The sequence below is a fragment of the Hippocampus guttulatus genome, chromosome 13 (genome assembly GCF_054856545.1).
Source record: "Hippocampus guttulatus isolate MCC_2025c chromosome 13, RoL_Hgut_1.0, whole genome shotgun sequence".
Classification (NCBI taxonomy): domain Eukaryota; kingdom Metazoa; phylum Chordata; class Actinopteri; order Syngnathiformes; family Syngnathidae; genus Hippocampus; species Hippocampus guttulatus.
Window position 1 is genome coordinate 5941564 of NC_141273.1, and position 26566 is coordinate 5968129.

The 26566-nt window shown below is 40.6% G+C and overlaps 2 protein-coding genes across 2 annotated transcripts; one reads left to right on the top strand and one right to left on the bottom strand.

Moving 5' to 3' along the window:
• Positions 1-731: 731 nt before the first annotated feature.
• On the bottom strand, positions 732-22998 carry LOC147196095 (uncharacterized). The gene is made up of 7 exons (XM_086128158.1): positions 22965-22998; positions 22346-22416; positions 21928-21989; positions 12459-12590; positions 11627-11707; positions 10848-10970; positions 732-1204 (listed from the first exon to the last, which is right to left on the bottom strand). The coding sequence occupies exons 2-7, from the start codon at positions 22368-22370 to the stop codon at positions 1130-1132; spliced, it is 498 nt and encodes a 165-aa protein (XP_085984284.1). The 5' UTR covers positions 22371-22416; positions 22965-22998; the 3' UTR covers positions 732-1129.
• Positions 22999-23036: 38 nt separating this feature from the next.
• pax1a (paired box 1a) lies at positions 23037-26431 on the top strand. Its single transcript, XM_086128157.1, has 5 exons — positions 23037-23431; positions 23863-24492; positions 25041-25174; positions 25319-25532; positions 26115-26431. The coding sequence occupies exons 1-5, from the start codon at positions 23428-23430 to the stop codon at positions 26207-26209; spliced, it is 1077 nt and encodes a 358-aa protein (XP_085984283.1). The 5' UTR covers positions 23037-23427; the 3' UTR covers positions 26210-26431.
• The last annotated feature ends 135 nt before the right edge of the window (positions 26432-26566 follow it).

Below are 26566 nucleotides of genomic sequence, written 5' to 3' on the forward strand. Positions count from 1 at the left end.
TTGACAGACGGTGTTGTTCTTGGAAACATTTTTGATTGCGTTTGCAAAATCAGATGGAAGAGAGGTGTCGGGTAGTTGCTAATGTCTGCGCGTGTTGCAGAAAAGTGCCCCTTTTGGGTGCGGTGAGCAACCCGTGAGGATATGAACTAAAACCAGACAATGGAGCAGAACGTGAGGGCTTAGGGGTGTGAAACATTCACCTTGAACCAGGCTGCTCCTTGCAGACACAAGGATTACCCATCTGCACATTTCTGAAGCCTTTTGATTAAGAATGCATTCAAATTGAAAGACGACAAGGAGAATACACAATTTAGTAATTTCAATGGCTTCCTGCAGATGGGTTGCCGACATATTTAGATAATCAACGTGGAGATATTTTCTTTATACTGGGCCCGTGTTGGCAATTAACATGTTTTGTGCTGAGGTGAAAACTTTTTTCCACGCAGTGACGATGGATGAAAATACATTAGAGGAGGTCATGAAATGGGCTTCTATTCTTTGTGTTAAAAGGAAGCTTTTATAAGGTGATAGCGGCAGAGGCATAAAACCCCCAAGGGCAAATAAATGATAAAGAACTCATCTTTAATTGGCACCCATTTCGGATTTGATAAATAACACTCCAAATGTCCTATCCCCATTTCAATGGATTGTATGGAAAGTCGCTCTTAAACTCCAACGATGTGGGAGAAAAAGCAGCCAAAATGCTGTCAGAAAAGAACACCAAAGGAAGCTTTACACATTTCATACTTTGTTTTATTATTCAGCAAATTCCTAATAGTAGTCATGAGGTGATTGCCTTCAAGCTGTGGTCATAACACAGTAATACAGTCATTTTTTTGGGGGGGGGGGGGGTATCCTGTTCATTCGATTGGGCTCTGCTGGACTTGAATATATCATAAAAGGGAGTTTTCCAAATCGTGTGCAGAGTAGGTGTTTGTGAGTGCCGTGCCTGAGCTGTCCCATCCTCAATCACTCGCTGTCGCCACCTAATGGTCAAAGTATGTGCCAAATTCTGAGGGAAAGGGTGTACAAACACATCCTCCCTCTTTCAGATAATTATGTCTTTTATCTAAGAGACACATATGGCTACTTTAACGTCGGACATCCACCCGTCCTAATGGCCCATTATTCAAATAAAAGGGGGAAACACTGTAGGGTTGGTGACCTCTTCCGTACGGCGGGGCCCTCCATCCAGGCACACCTGCTGAGACAAGGTAACGTTTATCAGTGACACCTTCACAGGAACGAAACAAAATGGCAGGCGGGGTCAGCAGTAAGGAGCACGCCAGGCCTGGCATATTGCAAACATATCCATTTGCGACAGCCCGACTCTTGTGGTTGCCAGGCTACTGCCTAATATATGGTGACTGAGTGTACGTCAGGAAAACAGAAGTAAGATGTTGACTTTGAGATAAGCACCTCTTCAAATTAAACAGCACCATCACATTGCATTCAAAATAACATTTCCAAAGGTCAACTTTAAATGGTCCCCATTTGGCATTTAAAAAAAAAGTGTTCTTCAACTCACTAGATCCTCAGATTTGCATACCAGTTACTTTAGTTAGTGGCGTTTCATTATTTATGTTTTAATTACATCGAATGGAGGGGATAATATCACAGCGCAGGAGTTTTGTAGTGTGTGTGCCCTTGTCATCTGAACACTCGGATGTCTCCTTATTAAAGTACACAAAAAGATAATTATGTCCTGCTCTGACTAAACATTGCCATGGTGGCGCACTAGAGAATCATCGCTGAATTGGACACAGGAGAGGGGAGCTCTTATGATGAATGTGCTTGCGCTCTCGCACACACGCGCGCTAGCGGTGGACGCATGTCAACTCGCTCTCTCCCAACCTCATCTACGGTGTCGAAGGTCAACAAAATTGTTTTGCTGACACTGATTGCCGCATCAAGCAGACCTCACCATCATTTCCACCGCTGAGTGAGTGTACAGAAAGGTGCACCCTCTGTTTAAAAACGCATCACAATACGTTGCATCATTTGATAAGTAGATGGATGGTAGATCGCTTCAGCGGCCTATGTGCCCGTTCATCGTCGACAGTGCCCGTCATTTTTTCAAGCCGAACCAAACCGTCATCGTAAATCGGTCTTTCATGTTATTTTAACTGCACTTCCGTCATTGCTTCCATCTGTATATGTCACCATCAGTCAGTCTGTCCCACCCCTCAAACACACACACAAAAAACACGTCATGGTCCAATAGATTAAAAAAGAAAAAATCCTATGTGATTAAAATGGATTTTGAATTATTTTTCAATCTTCTGACCTGATGCCTGCCCTGCGATTGGCTGGCAACCGGTTTGACGCGTGTCAAGCGTGACACAGACGGATGTAACGGAGAATCCGGTAATTTTTCAAAATAAAACATCTTTAGTATTCCGAAATAAATAAAACGGAATTAAGGCAAGTTCTTTCTGTGCGGCCCGGTACCAAATGCCCTGCGGACCGGTAGTGGTCCGCAGACCGGCGGTTGGGGACCCCTGGGCTACAGCACCCCCCGCGACGCTTGTGAAGATAAATGTCAGAAATCAGAAAATGAATGGATGGATGACCCGGTGCCTGCCTGCAGCTGTTTTAACGCCTAAAATGCCAGCCAGATTTGTGTTGTCCAGGACCGTGAGGTGATGTCATATGGTTCCGCCTCTTTAGCCAATCACAGCCATCACGGTCCCCTGCAGAGATCCTTTTGAAACAGGAGCATTCACTCTCACGTGTACATAGTCAAAGCGGTCCTCTCTAAGACCCCCCCCCCCCCCCCCGCCCCCCGCCGCAAACAAACACACAAGACAGGCGGGGCGTGTTTCTGTCAGTCATCAGCAAAATGGGCATCCGTCAGTGACGGACTGAAATGTCCGTCAGGACATGGCCCAGTTTGTGACAGTTATACTAACGGACGAAGACCCACTTCTGTTCGTGTTTAATCCATCCTTTTTTTTTTTCATCATTTGGCAATCATCAGCGTGATTGTAATAAGATCCAGGGAGACCAAATGTGTGATTATTTTCTTGGCAGAGTGTTCTGACTCATGGCACATGCACGTTTGTCGGGTTATCTATCAATAATTTACACGTTGTTATGGCAGTGCATGGTACCTGGTGAGCTCGGTGATGGGAGAAAAAAAGAAAGCTGTTAGTTTCTCTCACGAAGCTGCACCATCACCTGGCAAGGCCAAACAGGATGAATAGAGGTGCTGATGTCATTGGAGAAATGGTATTGATTGACCAGAGGCCACCAAAGGCCAACGCAATTAAGGGAAAGAAAACATACAGCATTAAAGACTGTGTAAATAAAGAGACACTGCAGTAGGGCCACACAAAGGCCAGTCTAGGGCCATTCAGACGCCCCTTGTTCACCGTCGCCTGAGGTCTTGTACGAGAACTGAGGTTCCGGGTGGGAGGCCTGCGTATGGAGGATTTAACACAGCTAAATAACCGCCAAGGAAATACAATGCACATTGTGCGTGCGTGTTTTATGTCCTCATTCACGTTGTCAGAAGTGAAATAACAACAAAATGTCTCTAAAAAGATCGGATTCCATTCCATCCCGTTTTCAGCTTCACCGGGTTAATACTGCAAGATGTTTTGTAGGACTTTATAGGACGTCACTAATAGCTTAACAACATATACATCAAGAGCGCAACTCTGCAGACACGTAATAGTGAATGGTTGCTGGTTGTGAAAACAAACATCAACAACAAAAAGGACCAGTAATGTAGTGTTTTAATATGATCAAAATGAGGAATGCAGCTTATCCTTACAAAGCTGGACAGAAATATTCTTGGGGTTATGCTTCTGATATGAAGGTGGCATAGAATAAGGCCACATTGTTTTCGTTCTTTGATTAGCCATTATGGGTGGGTGGCAGAGGGATGAGGTCATAGTGTGTTGCTAGGCTGTGTATGGGAGGTCGAAGCGCAGCCCTCTGTGTCCGGAACTATCAGGCAATCACGGATGAGCTACATCTCGAGGATCTGTTGAGAGAAACAACCTGTGTTTTTAGAAGCCTCTCCTGGGTTCGCTTTGCTACTCTCTAACCACATCTCCCAGTAGCTCACTTGCAGGAAATTCCTTGAACTAAAATCCAATGAAATACTGTACATATAATTTATATTTTTGAAACCATGGTCACTATTGCACACTAATCAAGAACGGTTTGGAATGGTGCTTCTCTGGGCAAACCTGAGATGATTAAAAGAAAGGATTTCCTTCTTTTAAAAAAAAAGTTTGAGATTTTGGTCAAATATTCATCACATCAATGGAGCTCATTTGGCAAAATGGGGCAAAAGCTTCAAATGTTTTTTTTCTTTATTGGTTCCGTTTTTAGATACATCGCAATATAGGGATGTGAGGGTGTGGGTGATTTTGGATGATTAATTACACAGAAGGTCACATTAAGACATGATTATTGTTGGATGGAAACCAACACAACAAGAGGTTTAAGGACAACAAAGTGTGCATGGAATGCTAGACTGACATATGGAGGTGGATGCGTGGAACACATACCCCAACGTAGAAGCAATTACTGCACATATCTTCCTTCACTTTGGTTTCATTTATATAACATTGGCGAGATGAATAAATGGGCAGATTGATGGATCTGCGGACAACTGATTCGCTCCGTGAATGCTTTCAAAAAAAATCTTTGGGAAATAAATCATTATCAAAATTGGTACTAAAATTTAGATTGCGCACATGGTGTCACAATGAGTATTTATAGCACCGGCAGCATTTCATTCAATGTCAAAAGAGAGCTTACCTTTGGAATCAAACAGTATTTTAAAAAAATAAAATAATAGCATCGAAACCTTGGTAAAGAACAAACTCGCTTGCCCATACCAGTGAACCAGGTATGAATGGCAATGGCGGTAAATGTATTAGCATGGTCCTAAGTGGTACTTTAAGCAATATGCTTTCATATGTGTGAAGTCTATGTCAATTTGTGTTAAAGGATGTGCTCACATAGAACAACAGGCTGTTCAAGCCCTTGTTTGATACAGCTCTCCCAAACAGACATCGGGGTCACTTATTCTGATGGGCTTCATCTCACCGTCCTCTGACCCTTCTGTATCTACATCAAAGCCAATATAGTCATCTCAGTTTCATGTGTGCTCCGGGCATCAACGTGACCCTCAGATAATTCACCCCACCACCCCCCACACCCCCCATGCAAGCGGGATTGTTAAATGAAGGCCGTATCGTCGCTCTCCTCATTTACATTTCCTCATCACTGATAGACTTTTATCATTCTAATTTAGGCTTGAAAACCGGGATGGATGCAGGGATGGCTGAGGATGTTGCCCTTGCACTGCAGGCACATCACCCTGGAGTACAAAACAGAGGTGGGCAGTTCCCAAGTCCGCCATATATTTATTGTCTGTGTTAAAAGCCATCTGAGCATCTCGGCAGCCATTGTTTTCCAATAACTTCAAGTACAAATTTGTGATTAAAAACATTGCATGTATAGCACGGGGTAAAAGTAAAGTCAGTTTGTTGTTTTATTGACACTATAATGACCCTACATATCACTGATCTGCATTAAACAATAAACAAGAATAAAAAAAGAAGTATTTTTCTAGATCGGTTTTTCATGCCGAGGCTCGTAGGAGAACATTTTCTGCAGACAAAAGACAGGATCATAAGTACTGTCCTGGATCACATATCTGGTTTGAATAGGTTTAGAAATTGTGTTACTCGAGACCTCAAATTAAGTTATATACAATTTATATACATTATATATATATATATATGAGATTAAATAAATGAAAACGGTTTACTTTTGTTCATCTCGCATGGTATGAATTCCCACTCAACATAGAATCACATTTGCCCTGGGTTTGACCAGTGGCGAGTCCAAGGTTTACACCAAAATAAATTCAGATCGGTAGGTAGGAGAAAATGGGTGGACGAAAAAATGTGAAACGATCTGATGAAATGGAATGCACTGACAGCGAGCGTCATATAAGTCAGGTTTCAATTTCAAGAAAAAGAGTGGCACTGCAGCACGCAGAGATATCAGGCAATATTCTTCTACAATAAATATATTTTTAATTTGTGCTCTTTTATTAAGCAGCAAAATCACTTGAAAATGAATAGCGCATTATCAAGTCTTCTAGTGGCTCTTACTATTCTTTATCATGAGTTTGTATCACTGCGCAATTCATCTCCAGCAATTCTTCACACTAAATATGTATTATATGAGGCTTCATTTATCATGGCCTGTCAGCTCTTAGCCGTATCATTATTCAGTCTAGAGTTATAAATTGGAATCATTAAACGGTTTTTCAAATAATCTGATGCAATAACTACTCACCCTTTATTGGCTTGTGAAAAGAAAATAGTAAATACAATTGTCTGTCAAGATCTTTGGAGATTGCCGTCTCTCTCGGGCAGGAATGAAATTAGGCTGGGAGCAGAGACAGGATCAATGTCAGCACATTTGTTCGACTTTCATGGTGGAGGGCACCACGCCGAGCGGATGAAGGATGGGAAGAAAAGGGAGCCGACACGGCTGAACCCGATGAGCAATGTGGCCCTCGCTGTCAATGATGGATTTTTTTTTTTTATAATGTCACATTAATCAGAGGTGTCTTTTCAATTTCTTGGTGCAGCTCTGTGCCGATGTGTAATGGTGATATCCCTGCTCAGCTAAATACACTCACTGTAGGAGGTATTTCAGGACAAACAACAAGAATGTGAGTTTATTTTTCATTTGTGAAATCACATTCCTGTTTTTTGCCATAGGGAAAGAAGCCTTTCCCTATAGGCTGTATGGTCTGTGTTGAACTGATGATTTTTTCAACATTTTTATGTTTTTTTTAAACAGATTTTATGTAAAACCTCATGACCTGATATAGGAATATCTGATGTTGTGACCAGTTTGTGTATTTTTCAAACTGGACAAAATTGTTGGCACCTCTTACATCATGGGTGTCAAATTCATTTTTTTGTCACAGGCCACTTCGGAGTTACGGCTTCCCTCAGAGGGCCGGTGCAAAGCCTCAACATTATTTATTACCCATGACAATTTGACATTTCGGTACAGATTTCAGCAAGAATAATGACAGTTGACACAGACGATTTACTCCCGCGGGCCACATAAAATGACGTGGGGTGCCGGATCTGGCCCCTGAGCCTTGACTTTGAAGCCTGTGCCTTACATTAATGGTAATTAAAAAAAGCTTGAAACTTAGAAAAGGAGAAAAGTCACAGTGAATAAACCTTTATGGAAAAATAGAGTGATGAAAATCAAGAAAAAAACGAAGAAAAAAAAACTCGGCTGGACCAACAACTTAAAAAAATATAGCAACTGGCTAGCCATAAAGCAGTAACAGGAATTGTTTGTTTTTTATGTTGATCATTTGAAGTGCATCCTCATAATTTGGGCGTCAGGAATTAGTTTGTGTTTTGTACAAACGAGAGAGTTTGTGGAATTCAATATAAATTCCAAGATAATAGTTATATTGATAAACGAGCACAAATGTCTACTCGACGGTGTTCAGTCAGCGTGTTCCCTGATCCTCGCGAGGGCAATAACGTGCCCTCTGAACATCCCTGGTATAGTCTGACACCTGCTGGCCAGAAGCCAGAGAGCAGAATAAAAAAGATTATTGGCCTTCGATGACATAAAGTTGGGCGAGCCTATACTCCCACCTGGCGGGCGATTTTGATATGTGTTTGAACATACAGTACTCGCTTTCCAACCCAGCCGCCCATCTTTTCGTCACAGTAGTTCAATAACGAAATGTTGGAGTACAGTATTGGCTTCGTTTCACCCTGCTCAATCTCATTTTTCAACAGTCAGACCAATTTAAAAAAAAAAAAAAAAAAAGCCTGGGACTAAGTTGCCAAAGTTGCACCGACAATGTTAAAAAGAAATTTATTGTTCAACACCACAACAAAATACTGCACTATCCAACCACAAAAAACAATGACAAAATAATATTTTAAATGGCAACGCTCCTGACAGCGTCAAACAAAACTGAGTGTTACTACCTTTTTCTGTAAAGATTCACGTGTGGACTCATTTATTTTATCTCATGATTACTTAAGCACTGCTTTCTCGGTTAAAAAAAAAAGAGACAATAAGAAGTGTCGGTGGCATCGCGTGTCCTTAAAATGTTGATCTTGATGTCAAGTGTGCTTAGGACTATGCCTTGGTTTTTTTCTTCAGTGTTTAAGTGTAATTTCAGAAGTGCAAAACACCGCACTGCTACATCAACTTGTGCACAAGACAATTAGTTTTCTTGGTATAATATAATGGCAAAAAAGTGCATTTCAAAAATGAGCGTTCGTCTTTTAAGAAAGGCAGTTTTTTTTAAATTGCATAATTTCCAAAACGTTCTTTGGGAGTACTGTGAATTCTCATCATATTTGGCTTTCTCAAATTCACCAATTCACTACCTTTTGGGGCGAAACTTATTTGTTGAAAAACTCACTGATGTGATATTTTGGTTCACAGGCCAAAGCCATGTCAAACATAAAAACATTTTTCTGTCATCAAGAAACAATCATATGGTACCAAAGCAATACTTTATTTCAGTCGTATTTTACTATGCTGATTGTGAGGGGGAAATCGGCATTTCTTAAATCCGTAGTTTTAGCCAATATAAAAAGTGTTTTGCTGCCATCTTGTGGCATCTCTAGAAACATGCAAAAATATTGGCGTGTAAGTCAATTTTCACAGGGCTCCGATCTTATTTGACTGTATATAATTTAGTGTGGGCATATAACAGTGAGGCCAAGTCCTTTACTTTTGCTTTGGAATGAAAACTTTTGGATTTGACATTAAAATAGAGCAACGTGAGACATGCGATCAACATTTCAGCTTTTATTTGCAAATGTTTACTTCTGAGTCTGATCCACATCTTAAAAGACAAGAATATGTTGAATGAGACACCGAATTTAGCAGAGCAAAGTTTGATTGATTGATTGATTGTTTCATTGATAAATGTAACCAACGTGAAAACTACAACCCAAAAAGATTTTTTTTGGCCTAAAAAAGTCCTTTCACTTGGATTTATGACAGCAATGTGAGTTAACAAGGTTTTTTTTTTTTTGTTTTTGATCCAAATCCAAATTTACCGAGTTGTTTTGACTTTTATCTTGGGATTCAGTTCAAGGTTGTGTCAATTTGTATTTCTTTGTTGTGAAATGCAAAAAGATCTACTTTTGCAAAAGTAAAACTTAAAACATTTCCTTAAATTAAAAAAATAAAATTTAAAAAATGGTTTTAAAGTTTGTCACCGTGAAATTTGGAGCACATCCAACATTTCTTTAATACCCTGAAGAGGACTTTCTATGTGTGGAAAAACATTCACTTGTGAAGCGGGGAAACATGATTTTAACGAATGTCTTGACTTTGGTGTATCAAATAAGAGATGCCAAATGAGTAGATCAAGGAAACCAGCAGCAGTTACAGACACAAACATTATGAGAGCGACTATTGCAGACACCTCATGAATTGATCTCGAGATGTTACACCAGCTGCTGAAAAGTGAGAAAGTCTTCAAAATCAATCTTGACTAAAGTCAAGACTATCTGCCTCTCACCTAAAATGTGAACTTGTATATTACTAATAATTACCTGGAAATGAAAGCTGAAATGTTGGTCTCGTCCCATATTTGTTTTTTTTAAGTAAGAAATAAAGGAATTGTCCTCACCGTCCCATTACTTTTGGAAAGGGGTGTCCGCACAAAAACTTAAAAGAGTGTGGAAGTGAAACAGATATGCTGAAAGAACTCAACATGACCTGCAGCTTCAAATGTGTGAACACGTTTGTCAGAGGGAGGACTCTCATGCACCCAAGTATGTTTTAATTCAAATCCTTTTTCATGACACGGGCGGTGTAGTTCAAGTTTATCATTTGCCAAATGACCCCCCACTATACAGGTTATGAATATTTTTTCACCAACGGCCCATATTTCCACCTGCATACTGAACATGTTTACATGTAAATGTATCCAAAAGAGAGTTTGCTCAGGTACCCTTCCTCGTTCTGAACTCGGGTGGCAGTGTGCACTCATCCTCCTTTTTGTTGTCTTCACACTAACATGGAGCGTATTTCAATATCGGGATGCATCTGTAAAGCTCAAGGTGGGAAAGTACTAAAGATTGAACAAAAAAAAAAATGCTTATGCTCTTAAAACCGCTGTCTCAAAAGTACGCAAAATTGGGTTTAAAAAAATCGAACTTAACAAACAAATAATTGAATGGATATATGGTAGAAAATCAATGTATGTGCAACTTGTATGGAAGAACTTCATTTGAGGAGCGAAGCATGATCTGCAGAGGTGGCAGAAATCTTCCCCGCATCAATCAAGAACCTCACTCAAGTCCAAATATAGATTGCTGAAAAGGAAAAGAGTTGTTGTTTTGCCTTCCCAAAAAAGCTGGAATCATAATGCAGACCGTGACATTATTGAGCTAATATTTGTGTGTAGTTCATGGAAAGAGATATAAACATATTTAATTTCAACTTTATGAGCATCTATTTCAATGTTATCCCGTATTACCACATACTGTCAATATGATCACAGTATGTAACATCTTGTATGATTTTTGAGGGTTAATATAATAAACAATAAAACAAATCAAAACCCACAGATGCTTTCAATGAAAGCGAGCATAATAACTCATTAAAAATAAAACATTCAAACGCCTGAACGAAAAAAGGCATCCGTGTGCGACTAAAATGAATGTGCTGTTCCTGTCAGTAAATGTCGTGAAAACCATCCAGTCGGTGTTGAATGCGGCGGCTGACTTAACTAATCCTCGGCTCATTTCTTAATGATGATGTCATGACTAACAAAACTACGTGTTCTCAGTCACCCGTGACCTCTCGCCTTGCCAGGCAGGCTGATTCTGCAGACTTGTCATCACTTTGCACCATCTTGTTGATGCTATCAGGGAGTCAGCATTCTCGCTGCTGAGAACTTGATATGACCCACAGTGCTAAAAGGTGAAGAACAAAAAAAGGGATTCGTTGGTCCACATCCAGAAAATGAACGCTAAATTTTCGCAAAAACTGAGATGCCACCATGTTTTTTTTTTCGAAAGTGTGTCACATGATATAAGCCTACTTCTCATTTCAATGGCAAATGATATTACATTTAAAAACTGGTCCATACATTTTTGAGGGGGTTTATCGTCGACAATCTTGAAGCCGGCTGGATGTGTGAGTGCAGAAAAGAAAACTATTAACAGTAGCCCATCAAACCTGTCCTCCAGGACTTGCTGGTACTTGTCTGGGTTCAAGTTCAGTAAAGGAGAAAGAGGCTACGGAGGCTTAGTATGAGTCATTTCGAGGCAAACAGACAGTCAAACATCCCCTCTTAACTTAAACTCACACTTTTTTGCTAATTAAGTCTTTCTTTCTTTAATCTAATTCACTATTTTGAGTTTGATATTTTCCAACGGGGGTCACCAAACTTTTTCAAACTGAGAGCTACTTCACCATGTTAATGATTTCGCATAAATACGTATCGGCGCTGACGTAGCATGCGAGGAAACAGATAAATATCAATCGGCAAGGCTTTCTCTTTCCCTCGATCTCCGCAAGTGTTTATATTTTCAAATGGTCACTTCTCCAATAGGAAATCACAATGTACCATCACGGGTGAGATGTTTTTTTTCAACAGGCCGTGGCATCTTGGGCACCGTGACGGTGACCTCCAATTTACATAATGCTGCTGAAAGAATATAAACAGAGACGTCAGTCCTTGTGCCGCAGTGGCACGGCACCTAATTGAAGCATTCTTCAAATCATAACCATTTAGCGTTAATGAGATAATACCAAGATGGGTCATATTTAATTCTTTTGCTCAAAAACTAAATACTGTATAAACTTCACACAAATCGAACTTAAGGGTTAGACACTTTGCATTCCGAACTAATGGCAACAATGTGGCTTGGTTGTCATAGACACCACAATAACATGAAGTCAAAACACAGAGAGAGAAAGAGAGCTCAGTTCAGAACAACAAGATGGGCCAATGTGTGACTTTGATGTTGAGGGATTTTTAATGTAAAATGCGTACTTGAAGAATCCTGTCACATTTGCTGTAAATCTTTGCAGGTTAAAGAGAATCACATTACGGTCCAGGTTTCCAATGTGTCTCATTTGACAATGGTTCATGTCAGATGTACACAGTCTTTTGATAAAAGTAGGCGTAAAAAAAAACAAATGCATGTGGAGATCCTTCTTTGAAATAAGACAGTATGAAGGGCAAAGCAGGGAGGGGCCCGCAATCGAATTGCCCTAGTTTTTGATTTTGTTGATCATGAAAGTTTTGCGAAGCTTATATTGGAACTTTAACTTGTGTCACTTTGGAAATCATCTTCTTTTGATTTGACAGAATATTCTGGTGTGTAGTGATTCTGTAGAGTGCAAATTTTGTGCAATTATTGTTAAATGTAAAATTCCTTTGGGGACATTCTTACCATCCCCTTGTAGCTCCTTTCTGATCCAATTAAGATTTCCACAGCTGGGCATTCTGTCAGTATTGACTGAAAGTCTGTCAGTCCCTCACTGACGGATGCCCGTTTTGCTGTCGATCGACGAATGAAGGGAAACTAAAACAAAAATAAAAAGATAGACTCAGGACTGACAGAAGTGGATTTTGATCCATCAGTGTAATCGTCACCAGTCTGGTTAAGTACAGACGGACCTCTGAGTCCGTCACTAACAGGATCTCGTGTGTCTGTTTGCAGGGGTTTCTTCGAGAGGACTACTTTGACTTTGTACGTGTGAGCTCGAGTGCTCCTGTTATCAATCGGATTTCTGCAGGGACTGTGATGACCGGTTGTGATTAACTGAGGAATCGGATTATGTTACTTCACTTTGCTATGACAACACAAATCTACACCGTTATTATTTATATACTGTATAAACCTTTATGATTGCGGTTTTCCGTTAAATCTTGGTGAAATTATCTCTATTCAAGACTGCCTTGTGTACAGTATTTGTTCACGGGACTGAACTGAATACGAGCAGGGTTGCTTCCATTTACGATACACGGAAATGCTTTACATTTTATGTATGCACCAAAGAGCTGAACGGTATTTTCCCGACTTGAAAGTAAGATGATATTTGTCAAAATGAATGTTGGTTTGTTGTTCAGCAGTTTTTTGCCAACTTTGAACCGGACTCTTATGCGGGAGTCCTTACACGGGGGGGGGATCACAGTACGTGGTGATCTTTGTTTGCTTCAAACATGCGTAGTCCTATGTGATCCCCCAATAACGCTGATTAAAGATGTTGGCCCCCTCCATTGTTTACATCACTCATCCCTATGCGGATGTTGAGTATAATTTAAAAAAAAGATATCCTCTATTTACTCTCCGTGAACCTCTCCTTGACATTTTATACCACCTCAAGCCTTGAAGGAAGTTGACAGCACCCATATTTACCTGTGGACTTTATAGGGGCCTGCAGGGAAATCAGTTAATGGCATTATGATCTTTTAGTTTGTTTGTTCGGAAAAATAACTGGCTTATTTATATTTGATTATGATCGCAACGCTCACAAAGAACACAGGCTTTCGATCTTACCAGTAAATTATATTTTCGTATGTGTTTTTTGGCACCTTTCAGTTGAGAAGAGGAACTACTATGTAGTTTGTGACACGTTTTCATGATCCTAATCTGCCAGTCTACAGTGAATGTATTGGTAAAACAGACAGGTAGCCAAATTGACTCCTTGGTTTTGTTCATACATACGGCCACTAGAGGGCATTTACCACCTACCGTAATCTTCATTTAATAAATCAGGTTACTGAATTTGATCATAATGCTACAGTGGGTAGAATTGATGTTACCAGTGGCAGCTACTAATGACTGATGAGTTAGGAAAATGAGAGAATAACTCCATTATCTATTTGAGACAAAGCTTTATCTTGTCATTGTCAAAAATACATTTAGGGACGCATTTAAAAGTTGCTGTTGACCATTGTTCCACGATTGTAGAAATTGTGGGTATAAATTTCATTTGGAATAATAATTTTCCATTTATCATGAAATGTCTTTTGATTTTATTTTAGTTGAAAGAACATCAATCCGATTTTTAAAATGATGTTTGTGGGATATTTTCATTTTTTGTTTATAAATTTCACCTAAAAAAAACAGCCATGTGTATTTTTTTAGCTATAGTGTTGCAGAATAAAATTACAGCTGTTGCTGAAGCCAACACTCAATTCATAATATCATATACTATTATTATTACTCTTATTATTATTTACTTTTTTAAACCTGATACAGTATACCAGAGAAAAAATGAGGGCAGACTCATAACCACTCAAAAAACTTACATCTCTGATTAAAAAATGTCATGAGTATTTGTTGACCAGTGTTGTCCGAAAGGTTAGATTAAATGGAAAAAAAATTACTTTCTTAAAAAACTGAAAGACAAAAGAAAGCAAAATTACCTAATGATAGAAAAACGTCACAAAAAACATGTCACTTTACACATAACGAGCACTTTGTGAACAGTAATTCTTAACTATTATATGTACATCTGTCAGCTGTAAGATTTCATAAGGTGTCCTGCAGGAAATTATCCAATTTCACCAAATTGGTTCAATTTTTTATATTTTTTTTACCCGCAGCTGCAAAGACGGTATTTTCGTTCATCTGCCAATGCCAGCGACATATAGTGACAGGCAGAACAATTGAATGCTCACCCTCTGGGTGGCAGGGGGTGCAACTAACTTCTTTATCCACCTGTTCCAACAGAAAAATAGCATTGCGTTCCAGTAAACGGAACCAGATTTCACATCGAGTAAGGCGATCTGGGAGTAAACTGAGAAACCATCGTTATTTTAGTGCATCAATACTTTCGTGGCATTTTTGTTTGGTGGTGGGCGTGAGATTTTTTTTTTTTTCCTGTAAATAGTGGACCTGGCTCAATAAGTCCCGGGAAGCTTTAAATCCTCGTGTCATTAATATTCACTTCCCCTCTTCTTCTCTGTCATTTGTGATAGCACATGATGCTTTTTATTTCCACAAGCTTCTTCCTTCCGCATTGGTTTTAATAGTCAACTGTTTGCTGTAAAAACAGTAGACAAAGAGAGATGGGAATGAATACTACTTGGGTGATGGCTGCACGAACGAAGGGAGCTGTCACCCTTGGGGAGGGGCTTGTCTGCCTGGGAAAACTGGGGGGGGGGGGGGGGGAAGCAATGAGGGGCTTTTTCTTGGCCTGCATGTCCGGGCTTGGTTGCAGACCTGTCTGCCTCAACTCAGTGCAAACATGTCAGACATTTCACCACCAGGTTGAGTGAGCTCAGCTTCCCCCAATAGTAGAGTGAACTGATCTTTACCTCGCACTGTCTGTCAGCTTGAAATGTGCCCAACATATCGAATGTATTCAAGCTGCTTCATTAGTTTTTAAAAGGCATGAACTTATTCTTGCTAAATGCCGGCATGCCGATGAGAGAAATGAGAGCTTCCTGAAATACGTGTTAACCATAAAATAAATAGTAATTTTTCTTGACCTGAAAGGCAATGTGTCTACATTCGATCCCCCCCCCCCCCCCCCAAAAAAAAATAACCATGTGGGCTCTTTTTCTGACATCAGTCAGCTGCACATGTTCCCTTAAAGGTCCATTTACAGGTGCAGCCCTGTTGAATGCGGACTTCAGAACGGCATTACAATTCACAGAGGACGGACACTGAGTTAATTAAACCATCAGCAGCAGGACAAACAAGTATCCATTATGCAAACGCTGGACTCGGGCTATGCAGCTTTCAGCAGAATACCTCCATGACAGGTGACCACAGGCGGCAATGCATAGTGTGTGCGATTCAGGACGTCCTGAAAGCGTGTCTCTTGCGGGAATTTACACAGGACACCCAAAACAAACCCACTTCTTGGCCTAACTGGCGAGCACACGAGGGTAGAAATAATGGAGCGTATTTATGAACGTGTGGGTCAGTGAGGTCACGGTACAAGGCCAGATCTCTGTGGGCCATCAGCAGAGAAGACACGAGGACTATTATTTCATTTAGAAATGAAATGTAGGAAATACATTAGAAGTACAAAAATACCGTGAGGCTTGGCTGTTACACCGACACTGGGAGTGGAATTTACAAAGAAGAAAATATGGAGTTGGTCACAGATGACTGTGGGGATGTTTGTCTCATCATCCAGATGCACAATCTCTGATGGGTCAAATTCTTCCACGCCAAGCAAATCCAAGCATGCTTTTATCGACGTTGCTTAGTGTCTGGCGGCACTGCAAGTCAGCTTGGTACAGAAAAGGGTGCGCCACCCTTCCCACCAAGTTGGAAGCAATGAATTGAAACAAAAAAGTCCGGTTATACTGCAATTTCTGAAAGGGATCTTGTCCAAATCCCGATCACTTGATTATTGGTTGACCTCCAATGACACTGATACCAAGACCAACATTGACAAATGATTTGTGTCTAAAATTCTGAGAGCAGGAATGAGTTAATTCAATTTTGATGAAAAAAAATTAATTATAGTTGGCAACCAACTCCTAAGTTCTGCTTGCACGCACACACACACACACACACACACACACACATTTGACCTGTGTTGTGACATTAATTTTCTTCCGTCGATTTCTTTTGGGAGGAGGTCTCACGGAATGATATAGAGCCTGTTTTTTGGGGGGGGAAAAAAGACACCCGGTTTTCATAAGACTATTAATCTTAAAAGGAGCAGCTGTCAGAGCAAATACATTACCCCTATTCCTGACATAAAGAAGGCTTGTCCAAGTCCTTGATTTCTGGTTTGGCGGAACAGAATATCACACCGCCTCTGATAGAAGGCCTTGAATAGCCCTTTCCAGACTTCTCCATAATGGATCCAGCATTCTTACACTTAAAGGCACAGCATTACGCTAGACTCGCAACAATTCGTGACACGCGAGTTGACTTTTTCAGTTTCAAGAAGATAAGTGAAGGCAAGACTGTTCTTAGACGCGAAAGCTGCATGGGAGTAGCGAGACAAACTGAAGGTAGGGTAAGATTTCACCCTCAGGACAGCCTGGTGCGTGAATAAAGAAGAATCGTACAGAGCTGCAAGTCAAAATATAATGTTCAACATCAGAGCGAGACGTGAAATAAAGATTGTGTACAAGGCTCATGTCAACAACCATGTGTGACCCACGCTTTTTCGCTCTGTGGCGGACATCCAAGCAGAACAAGCATGAATCAACAGCAGCTGTAGATGAAGTCTGAAGTGCTCCCAAAACTAATTAGGTTCCTCCGCTAATTGACAACAGACGAGCACAGCCGGCAAAGTTGCACCAGCTAACAACAGCCAACTGTAGAGGTATCCAAACATGCATGTGACTGTTACAAGCTTTTGTCTTCAACCAGCTAAAGACAACAACATTGCACGAATGGCCAGAAACTGCAACAACTCGATGTTGCCAGTGTGATAACACTGTGATAAGACAAAAACCCGTTCTCATGAGAATTATCATCGGATTGCATGCAAAACCTAATGCGTTGTGTAAGTCAGGCACCGTTTGGATGGATTTGAAAAATGTTTGCTCGGTCGCCAATGGTGTCGTGATACACTCGCCTGAGTTGTGGGTGGGCAGCGGGGGATCGGTTTCCATTCAGTGACGATGTGGGTGTGATTGGTCGTTTGTCTCGAAATGTGTCCTGTGACTGGCTGGCGACCAGTTCAGGGTGTAGTCTGGCTTCTGCCCGAAGTCAGCCGGGATAGGCTACCATGACCTTCTTCAGGATCAGCGGCGTTGAAAATGGATGGGTGGAAATATTTGGTAGATTTGTTTCGAATGCTTGGTTGTAGTTGACCGCAATGTTTCCCACCGTTCAGCCTCCTTTTTTTGTTTGTTTGTTTGTTTGTTTTTATCATAGCATAGCCAGTCATACCTTTCTAAAGTTGTTCAACAACACAATCCGGTTTCAATAACAAAATCAAAAAGTGTTCACAAAGATAAGAGTGTTATTTGGTTCGGGTAGCACAAACTATTGCACAACAACTGTGTTTGTGCTTACCATTTGAGGAAGTCTGAAGTGAACTTTACATTGGAAAAAAAAACACATTTTGCGTTGTTCAATGTGACATATCTCCTGTGCGCAGCAGAGGCAAAATGCATTTACCGGTACTTTGTGGGATACATGTTTGTTTTGTTTTTTTTTGCGGGAGGGCTGGGGGGCAGCAGACGAACACTTAATGAACCACACACTATGTACCATTTTCTGATTTGGTCCCACCAAAGAATCAAAGTACAAGTTAATTATGTTTGCAGTGCGTCATTGCTATATATTTTTTTAATCACTGTGGTGGACATAAGTACAGTTGTACAATTTGTTGGAGCTAATATTTTCTACTGCCCTATTAAAATCTACTGAGAACATGCATGAGATTGGATTGTTACTGTAAGATAAGATAAGAAAACCTTTATTAGTCTCGCAATGGAGAAATTCCCAATTGTAGTTTTTAGAACTGTAGTTCTAAAATCAAGTTTGGGCATTTTTCATTTGCCATGTTTGGACAAGAGGCTTGCACTGCAAAAAAAGGCAAGTGCCCTTATCTTGATCGACCATGGAACTGCTCGCCACACCCTAAAACCATTCTGCCTCATTGTCAATCCCACTCTAAATAGAACTATATTTTGCAAAATAAATATCCAAAAGACTTAAAGGTATGGAGCCCGTTCTCTGTCATTATAGAGACAGTTGGATGACTGCCGACAATATTAAGAGTTGGGAAAATGAATTGCAGAAGACAGCTTGGTACCTAAAATATTGAACAAAAATAACCGCGTATCAGAAACAGGATAGAAATAATTTTCAACCAAATAATCTGAATCGAGATACGTTGTCTTAGATGTACTGTAATGTGTAAAATCTACAAAAATATAGTACAACCCGCAAAGTTGATTGGCCAAGAAGTCAAACAACTCACAATTTAACCAACATTTGGAGGAATATGCCTCTAAAGTTACACGAATAACAGCACTGGACCACACCAATATATATGATCAACATTTTGGTATTTTCTAATCACGGCTCTCAAATGAGACACACTCAAGTCATATTAATATAATTTGTTATATTAAATATAGTAGTGCACTGAAAGTCCTACACATAGGCCTGTACGAGAGATTGAATTATTTAACTATTATTTTTAATTAATCAATCCTCTGAAAATGATTAAACCATATTCATTTTAAAATGAAGGAAAAATAGTGCCATTTTTGGGGCAGGATATTTCAGGCACAGACATCTTTGTGTGTGTTTTAGCAACAATCAGTACCTGCATTCATGCTGTGATTTAAATCCATTTTCGACTGGAACAGAATAGAATTTTCGACACAATTCTCATGAAGTTATTCACCTGTGTCTTCTCTGCTATCTGTTTCTGTGACAAACACACACACACATTGTTCTGGACTACTGTGACAATTACTGCCCTAACCTGATCGGAACCTTATTGTGGTAGTGCAAGTTCTCCTTTATCTGCTCCGGATAGCACATCTAAAAACAACACTTGTTCTTCCTGCAGTTTTGCAGTGGGAGTGAACAACATCAATTTTGATTTTGAGGCCATGTGAAAAGGAAAATCAACAGAAAAGAAAAAAATATGGCATTGTGATAGCACATTTTCACTTATACCAAAGCCATATTTGTCTCTAAAGCACTTGAGTAGCACATGTTATGGAACACAAGTAACTTCCTTTCAGGGAGAGCAACTGAAGGTTCAACACGGTGAAACTGTGAAACTGTCCTTGAGTTAATTTAATGCGTGAGAGGAAAAGCAAGCAACACATTCAAAAAAAACAAACAAAAAAAAAACGTCATGGCATTAAAACAGGAAACACGCTTGGAGATAACAACTAGCCCACAGTAAAAAGTTTTGTTCAGGTAAATGTCATTCTCTTCAGTGGGGGCAAACACAGACCCAAGTCTGCCTCTGAAACAAAACGACAACTTCCCTGCCTTAAACTCCAACAGTCCAACATCGTCTCAACAAATCTGACGCATCTGCCTTACTGTCACAATTAGACTTACATGCTGACAACATAAAGACACATGAGATGTGTTTATTGAAGGTCACAAGCAATTACCCAGCCTGGTAAAAAAGCTGGCATGTCTCACATGGCACCGCTGCACGCCCTCATTAGGCGTGTTCGACTGCCCAGAATGGCTCTTGGGCCTATAAAAGAAGTCGGCTTGCTGTCCTCCAGCTTCCATTTTAACACAAGCTCACCAACAGGCGCACAACAAAAGCAGATATTACCACCTCTCATACAAGAGGGTCAAACTACACTGTAGTAGAGGAGGAGAGTCGGTGAGGGGGGGGCGGCAAGCAGCGATGTGTGCATTTAAAGCGAATGGACTTTCCCCCGCATTGTGAGTGAGCAATAACATACGTTCGGAAATGTTGTGTTGTTTTACCGGTTTGGAGTCGCACTAAAAAAAACAAACTATAATTCTAGGGAAAATGTCATTTGAAAAGTCATAGTTTAAAATGTAGCACATGGTCCCCCCCCAAAAAAACACACACACACTTTCAATCGCGCACGCACGCACACACACACACACACACACACAAACATCTTAAAGACTATTTCAAGACAAAGTACACTCGAGGAAGAGAATCATTGGACGACATTCTAAACCAACACCAATATTTACTGAGGGGCGTTTTGGGGGGAAGGATGGGGGAGTCATTGCACCTTGCTGGTGTCAGGTGTTGACCTCAAGTTTGTTCAGCTAACTTCTATTTCTTTATATCTGCGCTAATCATATAATTAAATAACAAACGAAATTAAAATGAAAACATAATATTTTGGTATACTTTGGAAAAACTTCTTGAAATCTTTCTACACGTTTGGAAGCACACGCAAAAAAGGTTTTCTTTTTTAAACAAATGGGAGCCGTTTAATTAAATGATCGTTATTTTTGTTTTTGTTTTTGTTGCTGGTGTTTTTCTCTTTTGCTTCATTAAAATTTCGTTGACACGTCTAAACGTTGCAAAATATTCCGTTTCTACGATGTATCACAACGCTTGGAATTTGGTTTTGTTGGGGTTTTGTAACTTGTTGCTTCAGAGCGGTATTTTGCAGTCGAAGTAAAAAAAAATACATTTTCGTGGTTTTGAGAAAACATTTAATGGAGAAATCGTTTAACGCAGCACGCTTCGATTTAAAATTATCAAGGCGATTTGGGGGCGTAGTGTAGAGGAGAAGGATTCAGTTGTTTTGTATCTTTAAACTGGCAAGCGAAACCGTTCCCTATTGTTCTGGAATTTCAACTCTAGTACTGCATTAGGAATTGTATATTGTGTTTTGAAAATTCAGCTGTCGTCGTTAAAGTCGATAGATTATATTCACGCGACAAGTGAATCGTCTCTACTCGTCACTGTTGTTAAATAAACATTAACATTTACTTTTTTATGGAACAGTAAAAGATTTTATAAAATGTATTCTGTATGTAACCAACCATAATTGAATTATGCGTTCAAATCACCAAAACCACACAAACTGACATACGGTAATAAAAACAAAAATAACCTCACCACGCCACATGATTTGGATGTTTTTTCCATCTAGTCGCCCATTAAAAAATAATGACCACAATTAAAGAAATAAAAACGAAGCAAATAAACTGGAAATATAGGCAATAATCCACATAATTAAAATATATAATTCGATGATAAATTTGGACTACGCATAAAAAAAAATAGTACACTGACGGAAATCATGCATTTTACACACGAACGTTGCCATAATAATCGCAATTCATCATAAAAGAAATGTCCAAAATCGGTTGATCTTTAATTATATTCCTAATCATAATAAATATGATGTATTTTCATATTTAAAACAATTAATCTCAGTTTAATAACGGAGAAAATATCACTCCTGCAATATATATGTTTTAAATATGCGAGCAGGGTACCGACCGTAACACAGCCCCGCATAGCGCAATACCCTGCAGTTCCTCCGATGTCCAGATGAGGGAGTCCTGCATAACAACCAGATGAAGAGACACAACTTCAGATGGAGTCGGGTCGCAGTTAATTTTGAGCAAATTTCCAAGTTGAGAAAGGTAATCACATGTGTTCGTTTGCGTGTCTCGTGTCATGAGAAATTGTTGCACGACCATAAACAACTTCCATGTGCTCCGATGATTGTGGCGGTGTCCACGACCGACGACGACGACGGCGATGATGATGATGAAGATGATGATGATGGTGGTGGTGGTCGTGGTGGTATGGAAGGGATGGATACACAGTATATGGAAGGGCTCTGCACCTTGTTACCTTGAGGTCGGAGTGTTAGGTTTTACAAGAGCCGTTTTGCGAGCGCATGAACCATTACCTTGCATGGAAGGTCTGCCAAACATGCTGTGAAAATGCACGTCTCTGGAATCCGTGCTGATATCCCCAAGTCTGGAAAGAAATGTGCAGAGCTATTGATTACACGAGGCCACTCAAGTTTGATGCCCTGGCCCATTCCTAACTCTGCAGCACGCACCTCCGCATTCCGACTAATTATCTGTAGAAAACGCCCCCAAAAAAGTAATAAACAAAATGAATATGATTTGTAACTGAAAATCAATTTCATGAAAACGTCCCAAAATAATTGCACACGCAGCATGTGCAATTATTTTAGGATGTGACATGCACCCTCGTTTGTCATTCTCTTTCATTTACTGTATCAATATATATTTTTTTTAATTGCGTTGCAATTGCAAGTCACGAATTGCACCAAATATAGGCTATTAGTAATATTAGTAAAAGTCGTAATATTTTAGTAAGGCAGCCGATTCCGTTGGAAACATCTTACACATAGCGTTTCAACAAGCACAGCGAATGAATTGTGTTATTGATGACATTTTAACAATTATTTTTTTAGAACACCTTCTTAATCCGCTTTATTTGTTCAAATTGCAACCCCGCTATTTTTTCTCTCCAATCAGTTTGATCCCCTGCCATACCTGCGCAAATATAGTGTGCATGTACTGTATATGCTTGAAGTTCTTACCAGGAGGCTGCATGTTGGATGAAACCCCTTTCTGCCACTTCCCCTATGCAAAATACTCAAGGAGGCTGCACGAATCCAACCGGATGAGGTTTGCATTGGCTGACAGCCTCGCACAGCTCTGCGCGACCAATGAAACCCAAGCACAACCTCTGCGTAGAACAGCCACGATTGACGTGGAGAGGACGCGTCAAATTAATTCCAGCTAAGACCAGACTCCCCGGGATAACTTCAATTTGCTTTTATCGGATGAAGATCACTTTTGGTGGCCACCTTTATTGCATGCGTCTGAAAGACTATCGAAGAACTTCGCGCGCTGCAGCTCAAAGTGGACTATTTTTCGCTGTTCCACTTCGGTGTGTGCGTTCACTGCCGCCATCTAAAGAAGGCTCGCGTGTTTACGGAACGTAAAGAGGCAAATGGGTAAGGCTGCATCTTATTTACTGTACGCTTCGCTGCTTTGAAGCTTATGGAAGCATGTCCGCGCTCACCACGCCTGCGTAAAAACAATCCAAACATTGCCCACCGTGCGCTTAATATATGTACGCTTTAGTCAAGTTGAGAAAGCAGCATCTATGCCAGTGCTATTTAAAATGCGCTATTATCTTTATAAAATGACACAATGACAACAACGGTGATGTTTTTTGATCTTCAACGATCTTTGTAGAGAAATAGACGCCTTTTTTTCCTCAACACGAAAGTTGGAGTCGGTTTAAAACATGACCGAAAAAAATCCACTCCCTGCTCTGTTAGGTTTTTGCAAGCCTACATTTTTTTATGACTTCAAAATGATCTGTGTGGAAAAGATTGTTCGGGTTGTTTTTGTTGAAGTTCATTGTGCGTGTGTGGCGCAGAGCAAACCTATGGAGAGGTGAACCAACTGGGCGGTGTGTTCGTGAATGGAAGACCCCTGCCCAACGCCATTCGTCTGAGAATAGTGGAGCTGGCCCAGCTGGGGATCAGACCCTGCGACATAAGCCGGCAGCTGCGCGTCTCGCACGGCTGCGTGAGCAAGATCCTGGCGCGGTACAACGAAACGGGCTCCATTTTACCGGGCGCAATCGGTGGCAGCAAACCTCGCGTCACGACGCCCAACGTGGTGAAAAACATCAGGGAATACAAACAGAACGACCCCGGGATCTTTGCATGGGAGATCCGAGACAGACTCTTAGCGGACGGCGTTTGCGATAAGTACAACGTGCCATCGGTGAGCTCCATCAGTAGGATATTACGCAACAAGATTGGAAATCTGTCCCAGCCCGGCCAGTACGAAGGCGGCAAGCAAGCCTCGGCGCAGGCCGGCCTCCCTTACAACCACATTTATCCGTACTCCTACTCCAACACCATGTCGCCGGCTGCCACCAAGATGGGCTCCCCTCCCGGGGTGCCGGTGACGGCGGGACACGTGAGCATCTCCAGGGCCTGGCCCTCTGCGCACACCGTCAGCAACATCCTCGGGATCCGAGCCTTCATGGACCCCGCAGGTGAGCACAACACCGCCCGCGGTGCGACTAACTACTTTTCTTCGACACAACCTGTTCGGCGGGAGGACAATGTGTCCATTAGGCCACTTTCAATGGGCCTTTTCACGCATGACGTGTGTGCAAACACCTTCCTCACCAGCTCGATACACCCCCCCCCCCCTAATCCCACAACTGCTCGTTACAGTTTTTTTTCTCTTCACCTGAAAAGTCAGTGAATAAAGACATATGTTACAGTACATTTTAGACTGAAGCATTAATCACGCGTGTCGTTAAAATTTATTTTTACACGATTCATCTTCGCATCGTAACAGTGAATCAGATTGCTGTATTGTGTTTTTTTTCCCTACCAATAATAATAACACTTATGGTAATAAGTTTTTCGAATTTGTTACCAGATTTATCAAACTGAATTACGCGTCGTTGAGAGACGGTTTTGTGATGCACGTGATTTATAGAAATATAATGCTAATTAATGGAAATGTCGCCTTTTGCGTTTTTTTTTTTCTGAACAGCGTAAACTTACTTTATTTATTTATTTTTTTAATCAGCCATCGCTGGAACGGAGGGGTATCCGACTAAAATGGAAGAGTGGAGCGGCGTCAATCGAACAACTTTCCCTGCGGCTCACTCAGTCAACGGCATTGACAAATCAGCCATTGATGCTGACATAAAATACGCACAGGTAATAATTTACCATAAACGACAGTTTGTTGTAATATTTGAGCACATATGCAATGCGACAGTGCAATGAGAGCAGCTTAGTTAAACTCTGTTCACGGTACAGCAAACATTTTTTTTTTCCTGCACATGCGTGCATATTCCACAGCCGTCCTCTACACTGTCCAGCTACGTTTCGGCGTGTGCGTACTCCCCAACAAACCAATACGGGGTGTACAGTGGCCCAGCGGGCGGCTACGTGGCCCCGGGTCACCACCACTGGCAGCCGCAGAGCCCGGCCCTGTCTCACCCGGGCAGCGGGATGAGCATGCACGCGGGGGAGATCCACTCTCCGATGGCCTTCAAGCACCACGCCCGAGAAGGTACATTATGCTGGAGCCATACTCGAGTCTAGAAATGAACACATGTGCCACATTAACAATATCTGCAGCAGAAATCAGCTCCATAATGACACAGTTACGTTGTAATTAGCCAACCAGAATTAGCGCATTCATCGGCCACTTTTTTTTAAAGGTACAGCTACAGTTTTATCAAGTTGTGCCGTCACAGATATTATAATTTTCTATTTAGACTGACATCACCAGAGATGTTCATTTAACGCAATGTTTATTAATATGACTGGAGCTTGCATTGGTATTGAAAGGCACTATATGAATTAGACATTACTGAGGCCTCAGCTTACTATCTTATATTTATATGCTGTATATATAAACATATATGTACGTCTACTTTTCCTGCTGTATCTGTAAAAACTGATTAATAATGTCATTAGTATAAGTGAATGCTATAGTACACTTTTAAATTCAAAGCAATTCATATCCTTACTTGAGCCTCTAAACTTGATACATTAACATACAGAAAACTATGTTGATCAGTAAAACACGTAGTAAATATTTATATACAGTACTGTATATATATATATATTTTGACATTTTTTATTTCAGGAGAAAGAAAACCCCCCAGTCCGCTGAGCAAGCAGCATCACCATGAAGACTTGAACAGTGTGCATGGACTCAGTCTCGCTACCTCATCATCATAACCGGGATTTTTACCAGCTCCATAATCAGATTTAACTGAACTCATTTCAACTCTAGTAAGTCTGAACCCAAACACACGGTCCTCGCTTCATGTTGTGGATGCAGTAAAGCCAAAAAAGGCTTTGTGGCCTTATGAATGTAAGTTTGAATGAAAGTGTGGGTGCTCTGCAAAATACAAATATTTTGTCATTAAAAAGAAAAGAAAAAAAAGAGTTCTGCATGTCCAGTTTGTCAATGATAAAAAAAAAGCTGTTTAGCGGGTCTTCATTTCTGCCCTCAACTCCATTCTGCAGTAATGAAAAAATATTGACTATTTGCCAAAGCTCTACTTACAAATATATTTTTATAATTTCATTTTA